This window comes from Protopterus annectens, chromosome 11.part0 (assembly GCF_019279795.1).
Source record: "Protopterus annectens isolate FY-2018-M chromosome 11.part0, PAN1.0, whole genome shotgun sequence".
NCBI lineage: Eukaryota > Metazoa > Chordata > Ceratodontiformes > Protopteridae > Protopterus > Protopterus annectens.
Genome location: NC_056745.1, coordinates 123428333 through 123452911, shown reverse-complemented (window position 1 = coordinate 123452911; position 24579 = coordinate 123428333). Strand labels below are relative to the sequence as shown.

The following is a 24579-nucleotide window of genomic DNA, read 5'->3' as shown; positions in this document are numbered from 1 at the left end:
GGCAACTAACTGCAAACTTCCCCTTACTCAGCCTGTTAAGAGGGACATCAGCATGTTTCACAATGGAGTCTCCTAATGACCAGAATATTGGGTTGTGGCGTGTATCGCCTTATTGGGTTATTAGCTGAGGCACAATGAGATGTGGCTTTACGTGTTGTGATGAGAATTGTCTTGTTTGTGTACATGTGGAGTTTCAAAGGACTGTGCCTGAAAGGCCTTTGAGGTTTGGGTAAGTTACATGACAGCACCTCCACATATGTGTGTGTGTGTGTGTGTGTGTGTGTGTGTGTGTGTGTTTTTGGGTGGGGAATGATGTGTGTGAGTTGCTGACAACCTGGTTGTTGCTTTTTGTGTCGGGATGCGAGTCTAGCCTCCAATGTCAATGTGTAAACACATCTCTCACATACTGCATTTGTCAGTTCAAGAACTGAGGTGTTGTTGAAAGAAGTGTGGCATGGTTTGCTCCCTCCATCGTTCCTGGTATCCTTATAATCCTTAAATTATTTCTTATGGCATGTTTCTTCATATTAATTTGTTTTTCAGTAAATTCTCTGAACTTCGCCTCCAGATTTGTAACCCTTACTTACCCTTAAGGCAGTGATTTTTTTTTTTTTTTTTGGTAGAAGGGAAAGCTCATCTGAGTATTCAGATGGGGCCTGGTCAGTCTCTCCTTTGTGCTTAGTGGAGAAGCCGACAAGTGTCAAACTTAGCACTTTTTTTTAAATTTTCTGGGAAATCTACATAAAAGGCAGAAAGCTGCGCATCTCTAATCACTGACTGGGATGCATCAGCATCCATATTCTAGGGAGGTCTTCCCTTTTTTTTTTTTGATACTGAAGCTCTCTCACAGCTCGACTGCAGTTAACTGCAATGGATTCTAAACTCAGCTATTCTTAATTCTGTTTCTCCCTATGAACTATAAGGACCATGTTTCTCCTCAGCATGCCACACTGAAGTCCAATCCTTAACTCTCATTTCACACACTTTATAAACTAATAAGGGACTGAAGAATAAATTCTAGTATAACTGGAATTTTGAAATATAAATGCAAAGTAAAGGCACTAGACACTGTAAAATGGAATATTCTTGATGTTCCTGCTCTCAGATACCACTAATAATATTGCTACCACCATGATACTAAAAGTTTTAAGAGGTATTGCAAAGATCTTGATACTAAAAGTTTTAAGAGGTATTGCAAAGATTTTTTTTAACACTTTTACTGAATTATCACTTAAGACATAGGCAAACATACATTTATATAAAAGAAAACGAACCATATTAACATGTTCCCAGTTACAAACATTGTATATTATGTGTATTCTTTTATCACTCCAATATTACATAAATTGCTCAAGTCTTGCCTTCCCTTAAACTTCCCTCCTCCCTCCAAAACATTCTGCATGCATTGTTTCTACAATTTTCATTTTTCTGTGTAATTTGTTCCTACCCTTTTCAAAATATCCCACTTCCTGCTCTTTTATCTCTGTTACAATAGTCACTACTTTGAATAAAGCTGGTTGAGACTTAGATTTCCATTTTCTAGTAACTTCTTTTTTGGCAACCACCACAATTAAACTTAAGGCCTTTGTACATCTACGCAGTTCAGATCCTGTATCCCATTTCAAAACATCAGTTCCTTAGTACGCTCATTTGCTCAACCAGTATGCCTGAGAGTACTCTGTAGGGAATTTTTAAAGTCTGCCAACTCATTACACTCCAAATACATATAGGAGTACCTCTTTCTTCTCCATCACACATCCAACAGTTGCCATCTACCAGAGGAAAAAATCTTTGTGGAGTCTGCTTGGGGTACAAAAACACCTATGCAAACACTTCCAAGCAAAAATCTTACATCTTCTAGACTTTGCTGCATATTTGGGAGCCTTACACATGCACCGTTTCCTTGTGAATTGCTTATCCAAGTTCTCTTCCAAAACATTTCTAAACTCCTCTGATTGGTTCCTATTATTGTGCAATATTTTATATGCCTTACTAATGATCCCTTTAACATCAGCTTCTGTTCTAGATTTAACTAAAAACTCTACCACAGCAGGTTTTTCACTTAGGATTCCCCTATCCATTTCTCTTTGCCTATACTCTGATATCAGTCCATGTTAGAGAAGGCAGTCTCTAGCATTCCCATTCTATTACCTTTCACACTTAAAAGTTCTTGCTTCCAAATACCTTGGGCTCCGTTGCCATTTTTCTTCATAACTTTCAGCCCCATCGACTATTCTCTGTACCTCTAATTGCACTCATCCCTATTGGCAAAATCTCCTTTCTCCATTCTCACGTTGGCTTAGTTCTTAATATACTTTCTGCTACTTTATAAATATAATATTCTGTACGACTGCTGTTTTTCTCCTTAAGGATATGCATCCAAAATCTCATTCCCTCCTCATGTCTTGAATTTCCCCCAAGCTTCATAATCATCCCTTTTCATTTGAATTATAGCTTTCTGCTTGTGTCATGTATACAAGCCTTAACTGTGCAGCTTTAAAATATCCCTTCAAATCAGGTAATTCTAATCCACCTTGTTCTATTGGAAGATTAGCTTATCCCACTTGACCCTTGCCCTCTCCCCTTCCCAGATAAATTCTTTCAACTCTATTACTATCCACAAAACCTCCTCTGACTGATGAAACTATGCCTGACCTGTATATAAAGCTAAAAGGACTAAAACATTTTCAGTCTTGTATCTTGCTATCCGTATCCGTAAACAGCTTCTAGTTTCTCAGTTTTTTGTATTATCTTTTGTTTAGTCTCTTCCCACTTACCCTTAGCTGCCATAACAGACTCCTTTTTTAATCCATACTCTCTAAATATTTCATTTTACTGTGTCCCCATACATATAGGTATTGTTGAACCAATTCATGTGGGTATATAGTTTACAGCAATAGTCTATTTTATCTTCATTAATTGTATATCGCCAAAAGACAAACTGTCGCAAAATGTAACAACAATGAGATGTCCTTTTTTGGTGTTATCGGTTACAAAATAATATAGTTTGCAAATTATGGCCAACTTTTCTTGATTGCCATACCAATTATATTCTTGAATTTCTGAGTCCATTATTTTCTTCACCAATGGCTCTAAATGTAAAGCAAATATCAAAGAGGAAAGAGGACACTCCTGCCTGGTTCCTCTGTTTAGACACAAATTGTCAGAGAGGAACCCTGCCACTTTAATTTTTGCCTCTGATCCCTCATATAGCCTCCTAATTAACATTATAATTGTATTAAGCAATGCAAATGCTTACATTGCCCTACTCATAAAATCTCAGCTTACTCTGTTGATTGCTTTCTCTGAAATAAGACCCACCGATAACAGCGATATATGCTTACATTCTGGTTGCCTCTGGATCATCATTGTTTTCTTCATGCTGTCAAATGTATGCCTTCCCTCCACAAAACCACACTGATACATATCTATCAATTTTGGCAACACCTTTGTCATTCTTTTAGCTATTATAGACATAACACTTAAAAATCATGGTTTAAAATACAACTGATATGGGTCTTTATGAAGCTGGGTCTGATGACCTTCACCATCTTAAGTATTACAGCCACTACAGGTTTCTTGCAAGATGTTGGTGCTTCCCCTTCTTTTAAAATATCGTTAAACAAAACCTTCCATATAATTATCACTTTCTTCCTTCCTAGCTTCCAATCAACAACAGGAATACCATGTATTCCTGAACACTTCCCTGCACACAGTGTGTCATAGTTTTTTATCTCATTTCCTACAATCTTAACTGTTAATTGTTGAACCTCATCTGCCTGTAATCCTGGCATACTCAAGTCTTCCATAAATATTTCCATGTATGCCATTTCTTAATTTCCACACTTCTTAGCTTTATACAAGTTTTTACAACATTTCCAAAATATCTCCAATATCTCTACAGGATCTCTTGGCATTTTTCTTGTTACAGGCTTCCTAATTTTGAAAACATCCCTTTCTACTTTGAGTCACCCAAGTCATTGTGCTAAATGTTTTTGATCTACTGTTATAAAAAAACAGTTGCTTAACAGCAATCTTTCTACACTCGTGCATATTATCCAGATACTTATTTTCTCATTAGTGCACTGCAGTTGTACCTCTTATTTTTCTGTGAGATTCACCTTATTCTGCAATACTCTAACCTTTGTCAGTCCCTCTAAATAATTTTTATTTCTTACATTTTTAAACTCTACTTTCATTTTATCTCACTCAATAAATATAACTTCTGTAGAAATTTAAATCTTCTCTAAACTCTTGAATAATTTCCACCACCCATTCCTTAAACTTTACTCCTTTTAGCAGGTAAATGGGGAAGCGCCAGTGTCCCATTTTTATTTCATTACCCTGCATTTTCATCTTAGTTGTCATTGGCACACAATCTAAAAAAGCTATTGGTATGTGTCAAAGCTTTCAATTAAATGCACATGTTCCTGTGAAATGTAATTTCTGTCTAGTCTAGCCCAGTTCCTACTACTGAATTCATGTCTTTCGTGCCAAATATTTTCATAACTTTCTTCAGAAATCTACCCTCTTTTCTTATATTTTCCTTTCTAAGTCCACCAGATACATCCTCACTGTTGCAAACCAAGTTCCAGTCCACACCTACAAGTAATATTCCCAGCTAAAAGGTTTCTCTCACAAATTTCTTAAGCTTCATAACAGCAGTTTTAGGTGAAATATAAATACATGTCAGTGTAATCCTCCTGCCTTGCCAGTAGTCCCTTACTACCACAAATTTAACATTGCCATTTTTCCTCTTCTATCACTATTGGAGCTCCTCTAGCAATTAGTATAAGTACTCACCCTTTTACTTTGTCCCTGACATTCTGCTGCAGATCCATCCTGGCATCCTTTCTTTGTCAAATTCACATGTTCACTTGTGTCTCCTGCAGCATGAACTCTGCATTTCTAAAGTCTTACCTTTTTGTCTATACCTGTCAGGCCATTCATGCTCCAAAATAATATAGATAGTGTAGTCATTATAATATGACATTATACCTATATGGTATATATGTCAGCTTTTTTAAATGACTGCATCCAACATTTGTGTTACATACACCCACTAATGTTTGGCAAGTTGATCCTTTATACAGTTGTTTCTTATTTCCATTTGAGCCTGTGTGTCACTTTACAAGACTTTTTGTTTTAATGAAACCCTTCAAAAACACACCCAGAACACTCCCATAACCTATAGCTTAAAACAGTCATACTAAACTATGTACAGCTTCAAAAGACGAAGTTTAACCCTCTTGATAAGAACAATTGTCCCAGATCAACAGCTGTATCCACATACATTACTTAACATAAAATTAAGTATATCCTTGGTTAAAGTGCATATTAGAGCCTGTGCTCCTGCTTACTATAACTGCTTTCTGCTCTTATCTAATCTTTATTCCCCTCAAGATGTGAAAAACAGCTTGTATGCTTTTAGAAAATATTAACATTTAGCCTTAAGAAAAAAGTGCATTGGTTATCTCTAAATAAAACTAAATTATACAGTGCTCTATTAGATACCCCGAGATATTTAGGTCAAGAAAACTGCTCTCTCTTATTCACTTCCAATAATTTCAACCTTTTTTTTTTATTAAGCTGCTTCTCCTTGTACCTTTTGATTTTATGTTTCTCTCAGCAAACAATGCCCACAGCTCTCAATATTTATTGCCGGGACCTGCAGTCAGCTTGTCTCAATGGAAACATAACAGAATGTACAGCTGCCCCCAGCTGATGATTTCTCAATTCACACTAAACATTTATTTGATGAAGAAAAAATTTTCATTACATTCAGAGGAAGTCTGTTATTTTTATAGCACATATACTTATATGAGAAACTTGTTATTAGTTTATGCCAAAGTCATTAATCTAGACATTCACTTATACAAAAGCAAGAGTAAACACCCCAACTCTACAGATGTTATAATCAGTGCACTTTTACACCCTACTCTCCCATCGCAACAGCCCAATATTACAGCATATTAACTTCACCTTGCTTTTCTATAGCCTTTATTCTCTTGCATTGTATTGCCTATATTTCTTAAAACTAAAAAAGAAATAAAAGTATTTGCTTATTTTAGTATTTTTATCATATACATCACTGAAAATGCTTCACAATATAATAATTTATATCCTGAAATGTTTTACATAAAGAAAAAAAGTGTCTTGCTTACAGTTACTCTTTTCCCCTTTTTTCCCTTTTAGTGTCCTTCCAAACATAAATGACATTACGTTGGGTATATTCTTTTCAGTCCCGCCACATGTTTAAAAAAAAAAACAAAAAGTCCAGTCTTTTCTCAGTCGCTTTTTTTTTGTAAAGCCATATATCACAAGTGTAACTGATGCTTTATAGTCTCATATATTCACTATTCAGTGTTGCTGGTCTTCTTCCTGTTGATCTCCATCTCCCAACCCCAATGCTCCCAATTTTCTAGTCAATTCCTGTGCTTTTTTCCTGTCTCTCAAGCATCTTCACTTAGAACACTGGAAAAGGTTCCACTGGCAAAATTTCTCTATGGGCTTTATTATCAGAAGAATGAGAAGCAGACTCCCTGTCTGTTTGATGGCACACTCTTAGTTGGACATTTTTTTATTTCCTCTTTAACCTGTTCTGCATCAAAAATTACTTTGATCCTCCAGGAAAAAAATATTCTGAAAATACAGCAGCTTGAATCTCACACCTGGCTCTCAACATTCCCTGACTGCTGGAACAGATTTGCTTCTCTTCTGCCTGGTATATATTAAATCCTTTTCCACACTCTACTGTCTCCAATTTTTAATACTTTGCCCTTCTGCCATAGTTTTGTCAGGATCAACTCTTTCTCCCGGTATGATTACATCTTTACTAATACAGGTCTTGGCTGTATTCTCATGGCCAGGTTTGGACCATACACACAATGTGCCCTTTCAATTAACAAATCCTGTTATGGAAAACCGTTTAAGTTGCTTATTCATGCTTCCATAAAAAGAATGTTGTCTGTTCCTGCCAGCTACTTTGATACAGCAGAAAATCTCATCAATTTCTGAATTCTCTGTCCTCTAACTCTCCCATTTTTTGAAACAGCTCTTCTTGAGAGGTCTTGTATTTACACAGTCTTTTCATCATTTTAACCTCTGATTTTTGCAATTTTATCAATTCATTTAAATAGCTGTTTAAAGCTTTTTCCAGCCTTTTATTTAATTTGATACATTCCTTCAGTGTTTAATTTATTTTAATCAGTTCCAAGTACATTTGATTTATTATTCCTCTAAATTACTGGAAGCCATCTCTTGTACCAAAGCTGGACCTTGAACTGTTTTTTCTCTCAGACTGATAAATTGGGAAACTCTAAAAACTCTACCTCTGGTCAGTGCTGTCGAATTCTTCAACTCAACCTTCTTAGACACTCAACTCCCAAGCCCCTCCAAGAATAAAACGTATAAAAACCAATTCCGCCCCATGGTTTAGTAAAGATACAAAAACACTCATGCAACAAAGGGACAAGACCTGGAAATTCTACCATCGTAATAGGCACCCTGACACCCTTCTTAAATATAAACAACTCTGCAACTTAGCAAAAAACGTATCATACAAGACAAAAAAGCATACTATATCAAACTCCAGTCTAATCACTCCTCTAACCCCACACAATTCTGGAAATCCATAAACTCATTTCTCAACCCAGGCACCAAAAACAACTCTTGCCCTGACACTAGTAAATCTGACCCAGGAATAGCTACTCTGTTCAACTCCTCCTTTACTAACTCTATAGCAGAACTCACTAAAACATTCGCAAACAACACCTCCCCCAAATCAAGCCCTCTGCCCAACCTTCCACCCCAAAATCACCTTCCATATTCCACCTCAAACCCATCCCCACCGCATATATAAAAAAATTATCTCCAAGCTTAAGCCTTGCTCCAATGCCCCTGACAATGTCCCTTCACTCTTTTTAAGAACTGCAGCAGACAGCATCGCCATCCCCATTAGCATACTCAACAACACATCCATCCAAGAATCATATGTCCCCAAACTGTGGCGTGCAGCCTTTATCCTACCCCTCCATAAAGGAGGTAAAATAACAAAATAAGAAGTTATGTTCTCACCATAACGTTCCATCTGAGTAGGTAACTTCATTTGTCAGCAACCTGTGGGTATCGGATCCGACCTCGGATCCAAGCCAGCAGCTTTCCAAGCTAAAAGATCTGAGCTCTCAGCTCCTCCCCCTTACCCATAATACCCTGCTACCTCCCTCCAGTCCTCAGATAGAGTCTGTCAAAAATGCACCCAACAAAAAAACAACAATCTAAGACACTCGAAAGAGGAACAGTAACCTGATGCATGACAAAGGAAAACCTTCCTTCATGGATAACACCATGAAACAGGCTAGGGGGAAGGAGGGGGGGTCGGTTGCTGACAAATTAAGTTACCTACTCAGATGGAACGTTATGGTGAGTACATAACTTCTTAATCTGAAGTAGTTAACTTCATTTGATCTGCAACCTGTGGGACAGAGTCCCCACCTACCAAAAACCTTGGACGATCCTCAAAAGCTGCCCTACCTCTGGATATCAGATCTAACTTATAATGAGAAATGAAGGTATGAAAAGAGGACCAAGTAGCCGCTGAGCAGATGTCATCTAGAGAAACTTTTGACCAGAATGCTGCAGAAGTAGCCATAGAACGGGTAGAGTGGGCATGAACCCCCAAGGATTCAGGTTGGCCGGAAGCTAAATAAGCATGTATGATGCAGTGAGATATCCATCTCGCTAAGGTAACTTTCGTAATAGTCTTTCCCAAAGATGGCTTAGCGAAAGACACGAAGAGTTGATCCGATTTCCAAGTAGCCTCTGTCCTGTGCAAGTAAAAACTCAATTGTCTGTGCACATCCAATAAGTGCAACCTGTATTCCCCTTTGTTCTGAAAGTTGGGGAAGAAAACAGGCAAGTTAACGGTTTGGTTGATATTGGATTCGGAGGCCACCTTAGGCAAGAATGAAGGGTTAGTCCTGAGAGACACTCTGTCCTTATGGAAGACCAGATACGCGGGTTTCATACAAAGGGCTTGAAGTTCAGATACCCTTCTGGCTGAAGTAATTGCAATCAGGAAGGCCGTTTTCCAAGATAAGAATTTTAACTCGACCGAAGCTGCAGGTTCAAAGGGTGGGCCTGTCAGTGCCTGAAGAACCAAGGTTAAGTCCCATGGGGGAGCCGCATTCTTGACCGGAGGTCTCAACAGAAAGGTGACTTTCAAAAAGGTTTTGCATATCTTAGCGGACGCTAAGGGACCAAGGTTATCCCTTATGTGGAAATGGGAAATGGCTGTCATTTGGACTTTGACTGTAGAAGCATTGGCTCCCTGGTAGAAAATATGGGACAGGAATTCAAGAACCGTTAGAATGGGAGCAGTAAAGGGGTCTAAATCCCTATGTTTGGCCCAGATGGAAAAACACTTCCATTTACTTCTGTAGATATTCCTGGTAAAAGGTTTATGCGCCGCCACCAGAATAGATTTTACGGGAGACGAGATACCGGGAGTCCTAGCTATTAGTGGAACTGGGTCAACCAAGCTGTAAGCTTGAGGTTGGGGTTGTAATCCAGCAGGATGAGAGATCAGATCCGGAATGGGATCTAAGAGCCAAGGAGGAGCTACGCTGTGAGACCACAGGTAAGGGAACCAGATCTGGCGAGGCCAGAATGGGGCTATGAGGATTATCTTGCTCCCCAACCGATGAGCTTTCTGCAGAAATTTTGTCATTAGCGGAAGAGGAGGATAAGCATAAAGAAGACTGGGAGGCCAGGCATGAACCAGAGCATCTCTGGGGCTCTCCCCTGTTGGGGGAATCACAGCAAAAAACTTGCTGCAGTTTACGCTTGAAGGAGAAGCGAAAAGATTGCAGCAAGGTTGACCCCATCTGAGGAAGATCTGATTCCCCACTGATGGGTTTAGAGACCACTCGTAAGTTGTGAGGATCGAGTGACTCAGCTTGTCCGCTAGAATGTTGGACCGACCCGGAATGTGTGTTGCTATCAGAAAGCGGTTGGTGGAAATCACCCATTCCCAAACTCTCATAGCCTCTCGACAAAGAGAGTAAGATCTGGTTCCTCCCTGTTTGTTGATGTACCAGACTACACCCATGTTGTCTGTCTGAACTGCAATGGTTCCCAGAGGAAGAAGGTCTTGAAAGGCTTGCAACACTAGAAGCACCACCCTCATCTCCAGGACACTGATATGCAGAACGGTCTCTTAACGGGGTCCACGTGCCTTGGACGGTTCTGCCCATGGAATGCCCCCCTCACCCGAGGCGAGAAGTGTCCGTGGTCAGTGTGGCTTGGGGTTGAGGCATCACAAACTGTCAACCTTCCCGCAGTTCTCGGGAATGGAGCCACCAAAGAAGGGAGTTCCTGCAAACCCTGCTTAGGGCAATCGGAGAATCCAATGGGTGAAGGAGGAGAGACCATTGCACCCGAAGAGTCCACTGAAGGACTCTCAAGTGTAATCGTGCTAGAGGTGAAAGGCTGATGGCTGCCGCCATGGAACCTAGGGCTCTCAGAACCAATTCTGCAGGTGGGGCTGGGGACTGTAGAAGTGCTATTACATGGAGTGACAAGTTGCGCAACCTGTCCGCTGTCAGAAAGGCTTTGGACTGGAGCATATTTATCCTGGCCCCTATGAAATCCAGAACTTGCACAGGACGAAGAGATGACTTCTGAAAATTTATGATAATGTCTAGATGCTGGGCCAGGGATAAGGAACAATCCCTGGCAGAGCAGATGCCTGGTGGGAGCAGTGAGGAGCCAGTAGTCTAGGTACGGAAAGACCTGAATTCCCTGAAGTCTCAGGTGGGCTGCTACAACTGCCATGACCTTGGTGAACACCCTGGGGGCTGTGGTGAGGCCGAACGGGAGAACCCTGAACTGAAAATGACTGGCTCCTAACCAAAAGCGGAGAAACCGTCTGTCCATGAGAATGTGGTAGTATGCATCCTTGAGGTCTATGGAGCACATCCAGTCGTTCTCCTGTAGAAGAGGGAGAATAGATTGCAGCGTGACCATCCGGAATTTCTCTTTGGCACTGAACAGGTTTAGAGTTGACAGGTCAAGAATTGGCCTCAAGTCCCCCGTCTTTTTTGGCACCAAAAAGAACCTGGAGTAATTGCCTAATCCAGATTGATCTGGGGGGACGAGCTGGATGGCCCTTTTTTCTAGCAACTTCTTTATTTCTGAAGCCGCAACCTCCCTCTGATTGGGTGGGACATCGGGAAGGCGCTTTGTTAGTGGGGAAAGATTCAGAAAGGGGATAGTGTAACCTCTGGATATTATTCGGAGCACTCAACGATCTGTAGTAATGGACTCCCAATTTCGCAGGTGCTCCGAAAACCGCCCCCCCCCCGACTGCCTCCAGAGAAGGACAGCCAGGCAAGCCCTCAGGGCTGCTGCGCGTGTCGGTCCAAGAAGAGTTCTCTGGACCCGAAATTCTTCGGCCCCCCTCTGCCTCTGGGCCGGTGTCCACCTTGTCCTCCTCTGCTTCTGAAGGACAAAAGGTCCGGAGCGGGACGGGACTGCTGGGACTTCCGGAACCACATCTTCTTTTGTCCTCTCTGGTTCCTTGAGAAGGACCTTTGAAGATTCGAGAAGCGGATCCCGATGGCAGACAGCATCTTCCCGTCTTTATCGCTCTGGAGCAGCATGTTGCGGACGGTTTTGCCAAATAGCGTATAACCGTCAAAGGGAACGTTCGCGAAGGATGCCTTGAAGGGTTCTAGCCGCTCCCTCCGTGGCATGGGAGAGAAGCTGCATGGAAGTGTTAGAAATTGACTTTAGAGTGGCCATGAGAGCCGAGAAAGTCCGTTTGTCCTCGGCCACCATGGACTCTGGGGGAGCTCCAGCATATTCTTTTATCAGATCCCGCTGGAGTCTAATGATGTGTGCCAGATAATTCAGCGACCTTATAGAAAAGGTGGCTGAAGCAAACATCTGCTTTCCAATACGGTCCATCGTCCGAGACTCCTTATCAGGAGGATGGACCGAGGAACTTTCTTGCGCTAGTTCCTTCTTGGTGGCAGCCGCTACCACCATGGCATCCACTGGGGAACCTTTATTCCATGCCGGTTTGTCAGGGGAAGGACCAAGTATCTTGTCCGGTCATCTAGGGATTGGCTCCATGGTGTCCAGCTACTTCCAAGCCCTGGTAGTAATCAAGTCTACCAGGGGATCAGCCGGGGGGGACACCCAAGAAGTGGACGGGCCTGCGAACGCCTCCAGAAACACAGATTCATCCGAGAAAGACTTTTTGGGCTGTCCACCCCCCCCCTCTAATACGCAGCATTTCCATAATGTCCCCAAAGGAGACATCTTCAGGGGGTGACCTTGGGGAACCTTCCCCTTCTTCTAAGTCCGTGTCCTCCGTGAGGGACTCGGGGGAGTCCAAGTGCCTCCTCTTGCACTTTCGTTTGTGAGGGACCTCCTCGGCAGGACTGTCCGAGGAGGCCTCACCAACGGGGTCCTGTTCCCCTACAGGAACCAACTGGAGCGTCAGCGCAGGCTGTCCCTGGGGCCGGACGATGGAAGACAGGCCCAAATGCGAGGGAGTGAGGGGTGGATCCGCAGCCCGGACCGGAGACCTGGAACTTCTCAACAGCACCCTCTCCACCACGTCAGAAGCAGAGGGCGAGCCACTCTCCCCTGGCTCCGAGAGTAGCCCCCTCGCCTCCGACGTGAGGACCGAGGTCGGAGCCGATGCGATCGGATCCGAAAGGGTAGTGTGCTTTGATCGAAATGGAGCCGAAGACACACTGACCCCTGCGGATCCGAAGCTCGGCTCTCAGCCTCGAGAGGTCGGAGCCAACATGCTCAAGGGTACGGTCAGCGAAGTAGCCACCACTGTCGGTGCCGACTCCCCAGTTCCGAGATGGCTCGGATCCAAAGACTCCGAAACCCGATAGTGAATCGGAGAAGGAGCAATTGGGGCAAAGAAAGGGGCCGAGCTCCCCCCCCGGAGGGGGGGAGGCACGAGCACCCCCATCTGCATTTGGGCCTGCAGGAATCGACGCATCATCCGGTCCATATCAGCGTCAGCATACTCCAAGTAGACCTTGAAGAGGTCGTCAAGGTGGGCTGGGAAGGCCGCCTAGATGACCTTGAGGGAGACCAGGACTCCTCCTCCGGCTCCGGAGAAAAGCGGGGAGAATGGAGCTGAGAGGGGGAAGAACCAGAGACCCTCCTGGGAGAGCTAACTAATTTAGCAAGCGGAGGAGAGAGGTGAGATTCTGCCAGCCGCTTGTGGCTCTTATGCCGGTCCTTCTCCCTATGCCTTTTCTCTTTGCTAGAAGAGTCCCCCTGCTCCCTGGGACACAGAGGGTGGTTGAGTCCCTGCCAGGGGAGGGGGAACTGAAGGTTGAACAGCCGCAGCTGTGGCTAGTGCCGCTGAGGGAGAGGAGGAAGAAGAATCTGTGGGCAAGAGTCCCGCCAGGATTAACTTATTCCTCCTATCCCTCACAGCTCGGGGGTTAAAGGCTGCGCACACTTGGCAGCCCGAAGACAAGTGGGCCACCCCCAAGCAGAGAACGCACTGAGTGTGGCCATCAGCTGGGGACAGCTTATGACCACACCCAGTGCATTAAGAAAAAATGGCCTTAGGCCCCTTAGCTATCGCATGTTGAAACACGCCCACACACGCAAGAAAGGGGAGGGAAAAAGAAAAAACAAAAATTTACACTAATTACCACAAAAAAATTTCAAAAAATACAGATACAGAAAACTAAGGGCCTACTAGACTCACACACACTGAAAAAACTTTAAGAAAAAGGTTTTAAATAGTTTTAAATTGTTTTAAATACTCTAACCAATGCCAATAGCTTGTTACTTAAGCTGTCAGAAGCCGCGGCAAATGAGATCTGGGGACTGGAGAGAGGTAGCAGGGTATTATGGGTAAGGGGGAGGAGCTGAGAGCTCAGATCTTTTAGCTTGGAAAGCTGCCGGCTCGGATCTGAGGTCAGATCCAATACCCACAGGTTGCTGATCAAATGAAGTTAACTACTCCAGATTAATAACATTTCCAACTTCCGACCCATAGCGATTCTCTCCCCTATTTCAAAAATTCTTGAGAAATGCATCCACCTCTAGCTCATGCCATTCATTACCCATAACCAACTCCTCACCCCAACACAACATGGGGTCCGTCCTGTCCATAGCACAATAAAAAGAAGTTATGTCCTTACCATAATGTTCCATGTGGAGTGTTCATCTCGCCTTTGTTCTTACACATGGGTTCGGAGCCGATCCTAGGCTCCGAGTCGGCCCCTTAGCAAAGTTCTGCATCGAGAAGAAGCTCGAGACCAACCTATCTCCCACAATTCCCTCTGCCCTTACCTCAGATCTAGTTTGCAAAACAATACCAGATCCCCAACAGGAATGTAAACATACATACATACATACCAGGGCGTAGCTGAAACCAGCAGCAACAGCAGAGAGAAATCAGTAGCGGGAGAGCCAAACCAGACCTCTAAACTGGACGTTCTTCCTGACCTGAGGGTGGGAGGGTGGGAATGTAAGAACAAAGGCGAGATGAACACTCCACATGGAACGTTATGGTAAGGACATAACTTCTTTATGTGAGAGTGTTCAATCTCGCTGTTTGTTCTTACACATGGGTAGCGTCCCTAGCTCCGTGACCCTGAGAGACTCACGGAAGAACGTTCCTGAGCACAGTGGAACCAAAGGTTGCCCTGTCCCTGGAAATCCTATCCACTTTGTAATGAGTGATGAACGTATGTGGTTTAAACCAAGTGGCGGCCGCACAAATAGTATCCAAAGGTAGGCGGGCCGCATGAGCCAGAGATGTAGAGACTGATCTAGTAGAATGTCCTTTCGGTTTGGTGGGCAAACTCAGCTCAGTAGCAGTATAAACAAAAGTAATACAATCAGATAGCCATTTGGAGAGAGTACGCTTTGTCCCTGCCATGCCCTTTCTGTTGTCCGCAAAGGCTATAAAGAGTTGGTCTGCTTTTCTGTGATCCTTTGTTCTATCTAGATAGAATCTGAGTTGTCTATGAACATCCAACTTGTGTAACATATATTCCAGCTTATTGGAATGGTTTTTGAAAAATGTGGGGAGTTCAATGGACTGATTAATGTTGTTGACTGAACAAACCTTGGGAAGAAAGGACGGGTTGGTGTGTAGGGATACCCTATCCGTGTGAAAAATCAAATATGGGGGCTTAATAGAAAGAGCTTGAAGTTCTGACACTCGTCTAGCTGAAGTGATAGCTACTAGAAAGAGAGTTTTCCATGACAAGAACTTTAAAGAACAGGATGAGGCTGGCTCAAAGGGTGGTAGCATAAGTTGGGATAAAAGGAGGATTAGATTCCACGGAGCTGTGGGGAACCTGACTGGTGGTCTAATATGAAAGGACCCTTTTAGAAAAGCCTTACAAAGCCTATGAGTCATAAAAGGCGCTCCATTCTCTCCTACATGAAAGTTTGAAATAGCAGCCAATTGAACCTTCAATGTGGCAGGAGAAGCTCCTTGGTGAAATAGCACGGATAGAAACTCTAAAACTTTGTTTAGTGGGGCTACTAAGGGATCTAAATGTTGTGCAGTTGCCCAGAATACAAAGCGCTTCCACTTACTAGTGTAAATTTTTGTAGTGGAAGCTTTATGAGAGGCTACTAGAATGTTCTGGACCACAGGAGAAAGAAGATCAGACCTGGCTAAGAAGGGAAGCGGAGCAGCCAAGCTGCTAGTCTGAGGGACAGGAGCGACGGGTGGGGAGCCCCTGACGAATGGGTCAGTAGATCTGGCTCCGGGTCCAGGATCCAGGGCTCCCGTATTTGGTGTGCTTGAAGAAAGGGAAACCAAATTTAACGAGGCCAGAATGGGGCAATGAGAATTACAGTCCTTTCCAGATTCTTGGCTTTCTGCAGAAATCTTGGTATCAGAGGTATAGGAGGGAAGGCGTACAGGAGACCCGGGGGCCAATCGTGAATCAGAGCGTCCCTGGGGACTTCCCCTGGCGGGGGAAATAGGGCGAAGTAGCTTCTGCATTTGGCGTTCACTGGAGACGCAAACAGATCGCAGCAAGGCTGGCCCCACTCGCGGAATATCATGTCCGCTATTGTCTGTTTGCGGGACCACTCGTGAGGTAACAGGATGGCTCTGCTCAACCTGTCCGCTATGATGTTGGATAACCCCGGGATGTGCGTTGCTATCAGAAAGCGACCCGTGGACTCTGACCATTGCCAAATTCTCATGGCCTCTCTGCACAACTGGTAAGATTTGGTTCCCCCTTGCTTGTTTATGTACCAGACTACGGACATGTTGTCCGTTTGAACTGCAATGGTCCCTAGAGGTAGAAGGGGAGAACAGTGTTGCAACGCTAGGAACACTGCCCTCATCTCCAGAACATTGATGTGCAGGTTGTACTCTAGATTGGTCCATTCGCCTTGGACTGTCTGTCCCTGAAAGATGCCCCCCCACCCTATCAGGGAAGCGTCCGTGGTCACTGTAGCTGTTGGAGTGGGTAGCACAAATGGCCGGCTGCCTGTGAGATTGCAATTCTGTAGCCACCAAGATAGGTGTGTCTTGCAGATGTTTGTGATGTGAATTTCGTGTGTCAGCGTTAACTGTTGGAATGACCATTGTGCGAACAGCAGCCACTGAAGAACTCTCATGTGCAGTCTTCCCAATGGTATTGCAATGAGGGAAGCCGACATGAGTCCCAAAACTTTTAGAACCAGCTTGGCCGGGGATTTCTTGGACAACAGGAGTAGAGATATGCGATTTTGTAGAGAGGCTATTCTTTCTGGGGGAAGTCTTAGAATCAAGCAACGGGTATCCAAATCTGCTTCTATGAATAAGATATGCTGTGACGGCTGTAATGCAGATTTTACGAAATTTATGGAAATTCCGTGTTGAACACAAAGTTCGAGTGTGTAATCCCTGGCCTGTATCAGTCGACGGTCAGTGGTGGCAGTAAGGAGCCAGTCGTCCAGATACGGAAACACCTGGAATCCTAGGCGTCTCAAGTGAGACGCTACCACTGCCATGCATTTGGTGAAAACCCTGGGGGCTGAGGTTAGACCAAAGGGCAGGGCCCGAAACTGATAGTGACTGGCTCCCAGCCTGAAGCGCAAGTGATCCCTGGACGCTCTGGCCATTTTGATGTGGTAGTATGCGTCCTTGAGATCTATTGAGCACATCCAGTCGTCCTTCTGTAAGAATGGAAGGATCGATTGAAGCGTGACCATCCGGAACTTTTCTTTCTTGACGAAGGTATTGAGATTGCTTAGGTCCAGAATTGGCCTCCAGTCCCCTGTCTTTTTTGGAACTAAAAAGAACCTTGAGTAAGTTCCGAATCCTCTTTGGTCCGCCGGGACTGGTTGGATGACTTTTTCTAGCAGCTTTGAAATTTCTATAGCTGCAGGTTCTCGCAGATGGGGAGGTACATCTGGGAATCTTTTCTGTGGTAACGGGGGAAATAGAAATGGAATTTTGTAACCTCTGGTAATAATGCTTTTTACCCATCTGTCTGAGGTAAGACTTTGCCAGGCCTGAGGGTATAAAGCTAAGCGACCCCCGACTGCCTCCAGAGCAGGACAGTCGGGCCTCCCTTCAGGAGTGCTGGAAAAGCTTCCCAGGGACCGTATCACTGTCGCCTTGGTTTTGCGGACCCCCTCTGCCGCCAGGGCGACGTCTTCCACTTCTGCCCCCCCTCTGCCTCTGGAGGGGGCATCACCCTGCGTGCTTGGGAAAGAACCCTGGGGTTTACGAAACCACATTTTTCCACCTCGTTGCCCTTTGGGGTACGGTCTGGATGGGGTGGAAAAACGGACTCCGACAGCAGACAGAGTCTTTCCCTCTTGCTCACACCGGGTAAGGGTCTCCTTTACTTTGGGGCCAAAGAGAGTGGCACCATCAAATGGGATGTTAGTAAAGGAAGACTTGAAGGCTTCCGCAAAGGAGCATAAACGCATCCAGGATTGTCTACGGAGAGCAATCGCTGAAGCCGCAGCCCTACTCGACCCTTCGGCTGCATACGAAATGAGCCTCATGGATGAGTTCACAATTGATGTAAGGGTATTGAGCTGTGCTGCAACCTTGTCCGCGACAGCAGCATCTGTAGTACCCTGGAGGGTATCTCCCAACTCTGACTAGATCCCTCTGTAAACGTGTAAAATGTGTCAAATAGTTCAGCGATCGCATGGAAAAAGTCGCTGAACTAAAAATGCGCTTCCCATACCTGTCCATGGTCCTAGAATCTCTGTTAGGCGGATGGACAGATGAGGAAGATTCAGACATCTCCTTTTTAGTGGCAGCTGCCACCACCATAGCATCCACTGGAACTCCCTTTGTGAGGTATGCCTTATCCTGAGGGGCCGCAATATACTTATTAGGCTTTCTGGGGACTGGCTCCACTGTGTCAGGTGTCTCCCACGCCCTTCGAGCAATCAAACCCATCAACTCATCGAAGGGCGGAGTGACCCAGGAGGAAGAAGGGCGAGCACCGAATGCCTTCAGCAAGACTGACTCATCCTCAGAAGTGGGTAGGGCTTGCCAATCACCTCTCTGTTTTAGGATCTCCAGGATGTCAGAAAAGGAGACATCCTCCGAGGGTGATTTTGGGGACCCTTCTGACTCATCCAAGTCTGTGTCCGATGTTAAGGACTCTTGTGGAGAATCCAAGTGCCTCCTCTTACACAATCTTTTCCTCGGGACTTCCTCGGGGGGGGGGGGCATCCGATGAAGCCTCCGAGGAAGAGGGGGCTCCCTCTGGGAGCGGCTGAGACACTGGTGCTCGACGCTTTTGAGTAGCCGTAGGTGCATAAGAGGATAATGGGCCTTTATGGGAGGGAGATGCTGTTTCTGCTGAGGTAGTTGTCTGGGAAGACAATACCTTCCTCATAAGATCGAAGGCCCCCGGACCCCGAGCCGAGGAATCCCCCGGTTCCGAAGAACGTGGAGGAATCTCGGACTCAGAAGCCAAGGGCACCGATCCCGAGGACGGAGCCGAGGTGATCCATGCCGAGGCACCGAGAGGGAGAGTCTGCACCGAAACATCAGTACGGCTCTCGGTCCCGGAACCAAGGATAGATCGTCGGCTCTGCGAGTCCGGGAGAGGTTCCGACGGAGTCGAGGTAAACGGTGCCGACCGAGAAAGGGACGGTTCCGGCACCAAGGGCTCTACAATCAACAAATCAGCGTCTCCCGGCTCCGAGGGCTGAACAGGTCTCGGAGGAGGATCAGATGGAGACAAGGAAAGGCCTTCGAGTCTCGATACTAACTGAGAGGAGACTGCAATAAGTTTGGATAGCGCCGTGTTCTCCATCAGCTTCTGCACCACACGGTCTATGTCGGTGTCAGAGAGGGGCCTGGAAGACCGCATCAAAGAAATTGAAGACGGTGCCGACCTCAAAAGAACCGGAGGTGGCAGTTCTGCCACCGGTTCCAAGACTCGAGGCTCGGTGACAGACACTAGTTCGATACTCGGCCCCGAAGTCTGTGGAATCGGTGAACGAACTTTAAAAGAAGAGTTTGGAGCCGATGACGTAGGCTCCGAAGTCTTCGACTCCTTCGAAGATTTAGAAGTCTGGTCTGACTTATCTAAAGCCTCTTGAAAGGCAGGCTTCAGAAGACCCCTGTCCATGAGCTTCCTGCGCCTATCTGTCATGACCCTTCCACTAAAGGAGTGACATATGGAGCAGTCCTCCTGAAGATGGAGAGGGCCAAGACAGTAGACACAGGAGCTATGGTTGTCTGTGACAGACATCTTCTGTCCGCACTGACATCTCTTAAACCCTGACTTCACTTTGTCAGACATGTCAAAAAAGTCACAACAGGTAGTGAAATTACACCAATACACTTAAACTTAGCCAAAGGCCAAGAAATAATGTTCTGAAGTAATAACTGTAAGTCAAATCTGAAATTTAGTGAGTGGGGTAGGCCCTGGGATCCTAATTCTAAACAAGACTGTTTTAAAACACTAAAGATTTAGACAATCGGAACCGAAGACCCATACACACACACACTAAAAAGTGTCACAATCCAATAACTTTAGATCAAAATTTTTGAAGAAAAAAAGGTAAATCTTATCTGAAGTTGGCTCAGAGCTCTTCAAACGATGTGATCAGTTGCAGCGGCAAACTAGATCTGAGGTAAGGGCAGAGGGAATTGTGGGAGATAGGTTGGTCTCGAGCTTCTTCTCGATGCAGAGCTTTGCTAAGCGGCCGACTCGGAGCCGAGGATCGGCTCTGAACCCATGTGTAAGAACAAACGGCGAGATTGAACACTCTCACATCAGCTCTTCTCTCTTTTCTAGACATCGTAAACCATGCCCGTGACTCCGGAGAAAGTACAGTTGTGTACACTTACCATAAATGTAGATGTTCGAGTATCTTCACTGTTGCAGTCATCACTGTAGGGTTCTTCCTGCCGGCAGGCAGTCCTCGGTCGGCCAGAATCCCAAAGTCTGGGACCGGCGTCGGCTGTTCAGTCATGCTCCCTGACGTCAGAGCGCCAGGAGTACAAAGCTGCCAGCCGACGCCATGTTCTCCAGTTTTTCTTGCCCCAGATGTCAGGTGCCTAAAAATGAAGGCCAATAGTAAAAACCAAAAAAATAACATACCACAAACCCCATAGCCTGTAGCAAATACACCTCATAAGAAAGGTGAAGTAGGTAAGCACACTAGTGAAAGTATAAGTGGGGAGGATGGAGGGTAACCCAGATTGCAACAGTGAAGACACTCTAACATCTACATTTATGGTAAGTGTACACAACTGTACTATGTTCATTGTGTTTCACTGTTGCAGTCATCACTGTAGGGTTGAATCCCAAAGCTGAGATAAGGGGTGGTGGTTATAGAGAAGAAGGGGTGGCTAGAAGGCCCTGCAAGACTGCAGAAGCAAAGCCTGCCCTAGACTTAGAGTAAAGAGGGAGATTATAGTGCTTAGAGAAAGTATGCACTGAACTCCAAGTTGCAGCTTCCAAAATATCCTTGGTAGGTACTCCCCTGAGAAAGGCAGCTGAAGTAGCAGCAGCTCTGGTAGAGTGAGTCCTAATTTTTCCTGGGATTTGCTTTCCATGATGAGAGTAACAAAATCTGATTCCATGCGCAATCCATTTAGAAATGGTCTGTTTTGAAATGGCTTTGCCTTGGGAGTTTGTTGCATAAGAAACTAACAGTTGCTCTGTTTTCCTGATATCCTTGGTTCTGTCCAGGTAAAAACGAAGTTGTCTGTGTACATCCAAGGAATGCAAGATCCTTTCCCCCTTATTTTGTGGATTATTGAAAAAAGTTGGCAGGTGAATAGTTTGATTTAAAGCCACTTTGGAAACCACTTTAGGCATGAAAGTAGGATTAGTCCTTAAAGACACCCTATCTTGGTGAAAAACAATATAAGGTTCCACAGCCATGAGTGCTTGTAACTCCGAGACTCTCCTGGCTGAAGTCAAAGCCAGTAGGATAGCTGTCTTCCATGATAAATACTTAATGTCAGTTGTGGCAGCAGGCTCAAAAGGAGGCAGAGTGAGTTTTTCCAGAACATAGTTGAGGTCCCAGGCAGGTATGGGTGGTGTCCTAGGGGGCCTTAAATTCTTTGCTCTTCGTAGATATTGTTTCAGAAGTGGATGCAAAAAGAGTGGAGGGTCTGTATTGTAATGTGCAGAGATAGCGGAGGCATGAATTTTTATGGAGGAGAAAGATAATCCCTTATGTAGCATGTCTGTTAGGTAAAGCAAAATCAGAGGGATGTTAGGAATGAGAGGATCCGAATCCTGAGCATGCATCCAGGTGCAAAATCTCTTCCATTTGCCTGCATAAGGTTTTCTAGTGCTAGGCCGTCTGGCTTCTAAGATAACATCCATGACCTTTTTGGGAAAGGGGAGGATTAATCATAGATCCTGAATTCGCCAGGCTGAGCGTTTTATCATGAGAGTGCAGAACCTGGCCCTGGTGTTGGGACAATAGTTTGGGAATCTGAGACAAAATCCAAGGTGGTTCCTGAGACAGATTCTTCAGTGTTGAGTACCAGAATTGACGAGGCCAATTTGGGGCCAGTAGAATCATCATCTTGGGCTTGTCCTGCTTGATCTTTAATAACACCCGTGGTAGGAGAGGTAGTGGTGGAAAGGCATACCCCTTGAGGTTTTTCCAACTGAATGATAGTGCATCTACTTTCCATGCTAGCTTGTGAAAAGTCCTTGCGCAAAAAAATCTGTAACTGGTGGTTGAGGGGGGATGCAAATAGATCTATGTCTGGGCAGCCCCAGGCTTCTGTAATCGTCTTGAATATGTGGGTATTTAGCATCCACTCGTGTAGGTCTGACAGGTTCCTGCTCAGGCTGTCTGCCAAAGTATTTTGTTTCCCTGGCAGGAACTGAGCTTGTAGATCCACTTTGCAAGCTAATGCTGTGTTCCATGGAGTCATGGCTAGTCTGCAAAGGGGGTAGTAATGTGAGCCCCCCTGTTTATTTATGTACCACATAACTGTGGTGTTGTCTGTTCGTATCAGTAGTTGCCCTGGTTGTAGAAGGTCCCTGAAAGCCAAGAGGGCATTCTGAACAGTTAACATCTCTTTTAAATTGATATGTAGGTGCTTTTGATCCTCTGTCCAAAAACCTTGCAGACCCTTTCCCTGCAAGTGGGCTCCCCATGTGTGATCCGAGGCGTCCATGGTTAACACTTGGCTGGCTGGAGGTAGACTGAAGGCTTTGCCTTTGTTGTGAAGACATGCCATGATCCACCAATGGGATTCCTTTTGTAGGCAAGGCAAGACAGCAATCTGTGTCTCTAGACTGTGGCAATGCTGGGACCAGACACTTTTTAGGTACCATTGTATTTTTCTCATATGTAGTCTTGCATTTGGTATGAGAAGGATGCAGGAGGCCATGTAACCCAAAGCCTGCAGGAATTTCCTTGCAGTTAGCTGCGTTATAGAAGCCAAGGTTTTGAAAGTGGAAGCCAGCTGCAGTTGTTTTTCAGTTGTCAGGAATGCCATTTGGGTTGCTGTGTTTAAAAGAGCACCCATATAAGTTATCTGTTGTGTGGGTGTCAAATTTGACTTTTTTATATTTACAGTGAATCCCAGGTACTTGAGACGATTTTGAGAAATTCCAGGTGCTGGAGTAAAACATCATTGCTGTCTGCTTGAATAAGACGGTCGCCCAGATAACAGTAAATTTGAATACCCTTGAGTCTGCAATAAGCTACTACTGGTGCCAGGCACTTGGTGAAGACTCTGGGCGCAGTAGACAAGCCAAAGGGCAGCGCAGAGAATTGGTAATGTTTCGAGCCAGCCTTGAACCGGAGGTATTTTCTGCACTCCTGTCTGATAGGGATGTGTAGGTAAGCCTCCTTTAAATCCAATGTCACCACATCCATGCATTTTTGCTCAACATTGGCAGGAGCTGCTGCAGAGTAAGCATTTTGAACTTTGGTATCTCCAGGAAAGTATTTAAGACTGACAGATCCAGGATGGGTCTCCATGAGTTTTGCTTTCTGGGGACTAGAAAGAGCCTTGAGTAAAAGCCCTGCCAAGTCTCTGATTGTGGAACCAGTTCTATGGCCCTCATAGCCATGAGGGATCCCCACCTGGTTTAATGCCTCGGACCACTGGTGTTTTGGTAGGTCTGGCCATCCGTTTGGTCTTGGCAAGGTATGAAAGTGGAATCTGTAACCTCTTGAAACCACATCCAGAACCCACTTGTCTTGGGTTATGTAAGTCCAATTTTGTTGAAAAAGAGAGAGTTTTCCTCCTAGAGGGGCATACAGGAGATAAGTTCCTGGAGCTATGCAGGGGGAGTAATTGAGCCCGTTTTCTGTAAGACTGAGGTCTCTCCACCCCTGGAGGTGGAAGCACTCCATTGTCTAGGTCTGTAAGAGGTCTGTGTTTGAGGCCTCCCTCTGGTGCGCCTATATCTACCCCTCTGAGACCTGTCCGCCTGTTGGCCAATTTCTGCTAAATCTAGAGGGCTGAACTTGTAAGAAATCCTTAACCGTTTGCATGGATTTTGCCTTATCCTCCATTTTCTTTATCACCTCTTCAGCCTTAGGCCCAAACAAAACATTATGCTGAACAGGAGCATCCAGCGACTTTGCTTTCACTTGATCAGGTAAGTTTTGTTCCTTTAACCAAGCACGTCTTCTAATGACTGTGCCAGAAGCAGCCGCCCTGGAAGAAGCCTCCAAGGCATCAAAACCACAGTGTAAACCATGCTTCCCCACTTGTTCAGTAGCATGCATCAAATCATGTCATTCCTTATTATCTGCACATGCAGAAATGGTACCTAACTTTTGTTTCATAACAGACAGTAGAAATTGTTGATATTTTAGCATATGAAATTGGCAATTTAAAGCCATAATCGATAAAGTAGCAGAAGTATACACTTTTTTGCCCCATCTCTCCAAAGCTCTGAAATCGTTATCTGTCGGAATAGGATTTTTAGCAGAGGCAGCCTTAACCCCCTTAGGACCCTGAGAAATGGTTTCTGGATCAGCAGTAGGATTTTTGTAAAGGAACTGGTGGGAGTCAGGGACCCTGTAATATCTGTCGGGCTTAGCAGGGGCTGGAGGAAAGGAGTCAGGAGTTAAATTAGCCTCAGAAAAAGCATCATC

General features: G+C 44.9%; 1 protein-coding gene across 1 annotated transcript in view; it reads right to left on the bottom strand.

Annotated features, from left to right (window-relative positions):
* The window catches only part of ERC1 (ELKS/RAB6-interacting/CAST family member 1), a 3640161-nt gene that overhangs the window by 2485040 nt on the left and 1130542 nt on the right, over nucleotides 1–24579 (bottom strand). The window contains exon 13 of the mRNA XM_044087500.1: nucleotides 4122–4142. Coding sequence (XP_043943435.1) covers nucleotides 4122–4142 — 21 coding nt within the window. The remainder of the gene's footprint in view (nucleotides 1–4121; nucleotides 4143–24579) is intronic.